The sequence below is a fragment of the Halyomorpha halys genome, unplaced genomic scaffold, assembly GCF_000696795.3.
Source record: "Halyomorpha halys isolate HHAL.00 unplaced genomic scaffold, Hhal_1.1 Scaffold73.1, whole genome shotgun sequence".
Taxonomy (NCBI): Eukaryota; Metazoa; Arthropoda; class Insecta; order Hemiptera; family Pentatomidae; genus Halyomorpha; species Halyomorpha halys.
In genome coordinates, this window is record NW_027104949.1 from 901,173 (window position 1) to 907,823 (window position 6,651).

The 6,651-nt window shown below is 32.2% G+C and overlaps 1 protein-coding gene across 1 annotated transcript in view; it reads left to right on the forward strand.

Moving 5' to 3' along the window:
* Nucleotides 1-6,651, forward strand: part of LOC106692838 (uncharacterized) — a 30,130-nt gene that overhangs the window by 6,019 nt on the left and 17,460 nt on the right. Inside the window, exon 2 of the mRNA XM_014439038.2 lies at nucleotides 5,729-5,840. Coding sequence (XP_014294524.1) covers nucleotides 5,730-5,840 — 111 coding nt within the window. The 5' untranslated portion in view covers nucleotide 5,729. The remainder of the gene's footprint in view (nucleotides 1-5,728; nucleotides 5,841-6,651) is intronic.

A 6,651-nucleotide genomic window follows, 5' to 3' on the forward strand; every position in this document is an offset into this window, starting at 1 on the left:
TTTTTTTTTACTTTTATCATCCCATAGGCGTTGATGACCAGAGGGTTTTACGCCTTTAAGCAACAATCAACAACAACACAAATCGACAGGTCTAAAAATTAAAAACAAATAAAACAAAATAATTTTTCATTCTGAGTTCTTTAATTTTAAAATCATCAAAATAAAAACATAATAGAAAATCATTTAAAGTAGAGTAAATTTGTCAAATTATGAGCCCTAACAGAGCTATTCTTATTTTAAGAAATCAATATCTCAGGAACCCATCAACAGATGGATACCTTTTAGCACACAAATTTAATGTGCCATAAAGTAGTTTATGACGTTTTTCTTCATTGGAGTAGTTTTTTATATATGATTAAATAAAATTCAGATTAGCATACCGCATTGGTGATAGGTTCACTTCTGGGTAAAAAGGAGAAATGAATTACTCCAGCCACTGACCACTACAGAGAAACTATTTTTTTTTATTGATGAATATTTGGTTTCATCATGTGACCCGGTCTTTTGTCGATAATTACCCACTTACCTGACCGACACCTGTTATCATATATAATCCTATTTCCATCATACCTGATTAACCTTTCGAGATAAGGCTCATTTTTTGCCTAGCAAGCAGTGAAACGTTTGTCTCATAACACTTCAGCTCCTGCCACTTCATAAGGTACCATAGATCTACCTTTTTTGCTTTAGCCATGGTCTGTATGTGCCGAGAAGCTGTCGATGCACTTGTATTCAGTTGTTCTGCAAGTTCTTTAACTGTTTGCTCCTACAGTAAGCCTAAGTTCATCATCGTCACCAGTCGAAAATGTTTCTAACACCTTCACCCGAATGCCGTGGTAATGTTACTTGCAGATTAGGCTGCCGAGAGTTTAAACTCATTTTCCATTGCCATATTTGATTGCATACTAAACAATGTAAAATAAATATAAATTAATGGATGGAACCTATATTTATGATGAGCTACTAAAACTCTCACAGTCAAACAAAGGTGTTATATCATAGGGTAAAATTAAACTTACCATCATAAAGATTTTTTTAACGAAAATTTGGTACACACAAATTTCATTTACTACCTTGAGAATAAATTAATCCTAAACTGCTATTTCTTCATGACTCAGAATGATAATCTCCTTACCACACACATATTGCTATGTACTGTTCGGGATTTATCGGGATGCCAGGATAATCGCTGAAGGCAATCATCCAAAAATAAGTTATTTAATTAATTTATATTGAGCCCTGTAAAAAGTACAATTATAATTGGATTCTTTTCCGAAGGCTATTAGTGTGTTTACCAGTTTACCAATTAAATACCTTTTATTAAATGTTGTTACCATTAATTATAAAATATAGTAAGGGGTGGTATTGGGTTATATAATAGTATATATACTACATAAAGTGACTAAGTATTTAGAATTACATTATTGTACATTATTGTATAGTACTACAATACAATTTATTGCAATTATTAAATTCATTGTAATGATTCAGATAAATGGTTGCCATAAAATATCGATTATTACTTATTGTTTAATTTATACTTATTGCTGCTGATTCATGCCGTGAGATGTAGTTCCGTAGGTGTCGTCTTGTCCATAAGGGATGTCCAGGTCTCATGGTTTTTCTTACGACTTCGTCTGGTCGAAGTGCATCTTGCCTTTCTTCTGCTCCTCTCTCAAGCCTAGTCCTCTCTCGTCTAAGTCTTTCTCTTCACTGCACTTTTTCCTGGTCTAGTTCTCCTGTCCCTTTTCTCCCACTTACCTTATTTTTTAATCTAATTCCTCATTGGCCATAGGTGACAGAATGTTCACTAGGTAGGCGTCCCGCCCAGGCCCGAGAGGAGGTGGTAAAGTTTGACATGTCCAGGAAGGGCCTGCACCTGCTTAATTTTATTCTGGTCCTTCGTCAAAACCTGTCGTTTTTGTTTTAACACTTGTATTGGTAGATCTAATAAGGGAATGTGACAAACTAAACACAGATGTGTATATGTCCAGGTTCCTCGAAAGACTCCTACCTGAACAGGTTTAGGGACAGATGGCGAAAAATCTTAATAAACGACATATTGTTGTAATAATGGCTAATGCCTCGATACATAGCAATACATAATGTTCGAATCACTTACGGATCGGAAGCCTGGACCCTCACATGGGCTGAAGAAAAGGAGATCTTGATCATGGTCTTCGCAAGAAAAATTTATATTTATATAGATTTATAAGGTAAATGTCGAACCTTTTTCCACAATAAACTTTTGAATAACTGGATCTTTTTACGTGCAGTTTTTTTTCAAAATATTCCCTGTCGCCATGGAAACATTGAAAGATACGGAAATTACCGAATCCCCAGTCGGAAAACAGTTATGAACAAAATTAAGCGTTTTTTGTTTGTAGCTCAAGAGGAACTAGATTTTTCACGGTTATTGTACACCAATCGATTCACTTTTTCGGAGGAATAAGAAAAAAAGTATTACTGATTCTATAAAGTTATATAATATCTACAAAATATTATGGTTCGGGGTAATGTTGCTGAACAATTTAAGAATTTCTTGAGGTGCTAAAAACGTATACCAACTTTGTAGGAAAACAGTCCGGGTGGCGGTCAATAAAGGTACTAAAATAATGGACAACTCAATTGTCATCTTTGCTTCAAAATGACAGCTCTGATAAAGCCCTGCAAAGTGGACTGAAACGTTGGTTAACAATAAGTAGTTTTCTTTTACTATTTTGATAGCTTTATTGACCGTACTCGGACTATCTTCCTACAATCAATTTCACACGATCAACTACCTTCTTCCAATGTGAATATCAACATTTTTTTTCACTCCTAAAAAATCTTCACTTTGATAGGTCAGCCTATCTCAATTGTTTTAATATAGTACAAATATACTTGTATAGTACTACACAGTGAGCTGATCTCTTTCCGATAAAAAAGAAAAATATATTAATGATTTCGTTAAGGGTTTCTTGAAGTGCTAATAACAAATGTCATCTTCTATAACAATAGCGAAAGAGGCCCCCTTCGAGTATTTCATAATAAGTATTTCACCGTAGACCTTCAAGTGCCACCTGTATAAACAGGTAGTATCTAATCTGAGTTATGTAACCATACGTAATGCTACTTATTAATTTAATGTTTTTCTGTTTTAGAGGGATCGAAAAAAAAAAAAAAAAAAGCGAATCATTTGTTTTTCAACCGGGTCAGCTTGTTTTTATAATATTAAAATCTGAATATTGTTATAATTATTAACATTGTTAATTATCATTAACAATTTAAGAAGTTTATTTTTTTCAAATATGTAAAATTAAACCTTCCTATTTTTCTATTACTAATAGAATACGTATTTAGGGGTTAATCGAGTTGTGGAAAACGATCCTGCCTAGAATTCGATCGTTTAACGAAACATTTTTATTTATTTAATGTAATTTACAACTGTACAAAATAATACAATAAGTAACTATGTTGCATGTTTCATATTCACTTGAATAGTCTCTTGGGAAGGAACCACCCATTGGTGGAGATTAAGCAGAAGGATGAAAGATTAAGCATTAATGGGTTAGGATGGTTAAGGAGTTTGGAATGAAAAGACGCATATCTGTTTTGGACCAAATCTGCAACGAATAGGATGTTAAGGTCTTTGTGAATGAGTTTATTTGTCACGTAATAAGGAGCACCAATGATTTTACGTAGGATTTTGGATTGTAAGGATTGGATGCTGATTATCGTAGTGTACAATAATTTTTTGTAGTGAATGGGAAGTTTAGACAGTTTGTCAAGGAAGTGTTGTAGCAATCGAAATCTACGAGCAGTTTCTTGTCGTTTCAGTCTTGTGTGTGGATTCCAAGTAAGTCTCTTGTCAAGATGGAGTTAACGAAACATAACAAAGCCCTTGTATCGGGATCTGTCCGTGTCTTCCTTCAGGTGTCCCGAAAGTATGTTGGAAATATTTTTTAAATTAGTGCGGTAAAAGAGGGGTTGAAATTTATGAGACTTTCTGCTCATTAATATCACTTATATTTATTTCTAATAAATGCATGATTCCCTGGAGGGGCTAATCGTGTTAGTGTGTTAGTTTAATGAAAATTATTATGATGTTAAGTATAAATCGATTTGGTCTCATAAATAAATGAATATGGCTTATCTGGCGACAGGGATGGAAGTCTCTCTGCTGCGGTTACTTCTGCGTCCTACGGCCGCTTCCCTTGTCCAGGTGTGCGGTAGGCGAAATGGTGAAAACCATGTGCTTTTCGTCAGTGTCCGTAAAAAACGTCTCTTTCGATCGGTGGCTGGCCTGCATGTCCTGGACTCTGGCGTGATGGTAAGGACAGATCAGGTCCTAGCTTGCATGGTGCATAGGCTGGGGTGGCATTGCAGACGTGGCATCAAAAATGAGACCCCCGACCCCGACTTTATATAAAATGAAAAAAGCGCCGGAAAATTCGGATTATGTAAATCCAAGAGCCCTAAACTATGGACGCTTTCAGTTATTTCCGATTTCATAGTCTGCCCTAACAAGCTCCGGGAAAACTGTTTTCTCTTTTAGTTAATTATCAAATGTTTTCATATTTCTACATTTAATATTAGTTTCAACAATGAGATATGTATTCCACAAAAACAAAATTAAAGGTATTTTAGAAGACTTTTTTGAAAAGTCTACACTTTAAAATTTATTGAAGTCTTTACCTAAGGAACCATTAGACGTACAGAGGTCTATTGTCACTCCAATTAAAGCTAGTTTAATGCACTAAAGAGTAGTTAATGATGTTTATCCTAGAGGATTAGTAGTTTTCATTATATTAGACAAACTAAGTTCATAAAATGTTGATTTCTAGTACTTCGAACAAAAATTTTGATTTATGAAAAATATATATCTTAGGAACCATAAGACGTACAGATGTCTGTTTGTACAATTGTATCTTATTTTTGTATTTTTATTCTTATCATTGAATCATTTTGTATCTTTTTACCCTGATGAAGCCCTGCAAAGTGGGGCGAAACGTCGGAAAATAAATAGTTGTAAACTATTTTTGTTTCTCTTTTGACCGCTACCCTGACCATCTTCTTATATATCAATTTTTACGGTCAACTATATATACATATATTTTCCAAAATAAATTTATTTTTTAATAAATTTATTTTTTAATAAATTTATCTTTGAAAATTTTTATTTTTTCTCTTCTTACACAATATTGAAAAAAAAAATAATACAATCTTAACTACAGAACACATGTAAATTATAGTTATACAATTTGAGCAACGAGTAGTACAATTAAATGAACCGTTATATAATTTGTACAATACAGATTGGCTCGCCGTGTGGGGGGAAGGGGTCGTAATTGACAAATAAAATAAAATTTAGTCTGTAAACTGAACCTCTGCCTAAGCGACAATGATGAGGGCCTGAAATGCAGCTCGAAACGTCAGCACAATCACATAACATTTGTTTATTTGTGTATTTTTTCTGACTGCATTCCCGATTATCTTCTTCCTCAAATATAATATAATGCATAATTAAAAATTTTCAGCCCAATGGTTGTGTATCAACTCGGATATATTTCATAAATGTACGTTTCAGAGACCCTTAGTTAGCATGTGTAAATGAAAAACGTACATCCCTTACCTTGGGCATTAAGGATTTTTTTTTGATTTGTTCTTTAGTATAATTTTAAAAAAAAAATAATAGAGTTTATTACAAGTAAATTAATTTACATATAATTTTTTTTTTTTTTTTAAGAATGGACCAAATAGCTGTTAATGGAAAGACCCGATCATTGCAGGAAGTGAAAGAAGAGCATCTAACAAATATGTTATCTCAAATGAGAAACAATTTTCCAGAAGCTATTCATGTAAGTTTTTATCAAATATTATTATTATTTTTTTATTGAAGACAAAAGCATCTTTATCTATAGTCTATTAGGTATAAGTCTATTAATAAAGTAAAAGAAAAAATGTGAGAGCAGTCAGTGGTAATAATTTTTTGCTCCAGCCCAGTTGAATGATTGATACTGTTAAAGCCAACACAAATTGACAAAGTCTTTTCGAAGGGAAACTTTAAAGAACAAAAAACGAACTGACTCGAAATATAAATATTTATTTGGAATATAAACATTTTTTAAACATAATCGTAAAATCAAAACAAAACCTTCAAAATGAAATACAGAATAGAAATTAAAATAAAAGTGTCTTTCAGGACAAAATAAAATTAAATAAAAATAATAAGCAAATTTACAAAATTAATAAAATATATAAATTATTTAATTTATAATCTTAAACACTTTATTGAGACTGGTTATTTTTTTTAAATAAATAATTTAATTACTATCCATTTTAGTCTCAACACATTTTATTTTTCTTATAAGTCCGACGTTTCGGCCAATCCGGCCATCCTCAGGGACAATCTACTTAATACAATTTTAGAACTATATGACTTAAAAACTCTAACTCCATGCAGGCAATTCTGCCCTGGACAAAACAACAATTTCTAATTAGTCAATATTCACATTAAAATCATTTATCACAGTCACTATTTGTTAAAAATTTTATCATGTTAAAATTTACCAGTTGTGATAAAATAAAATAAACTATATAAAATAAAATTAAAGGAAAAGAATAAACAAATTTACAAAATTAATAAAATATATATTTATTAGATTCAAT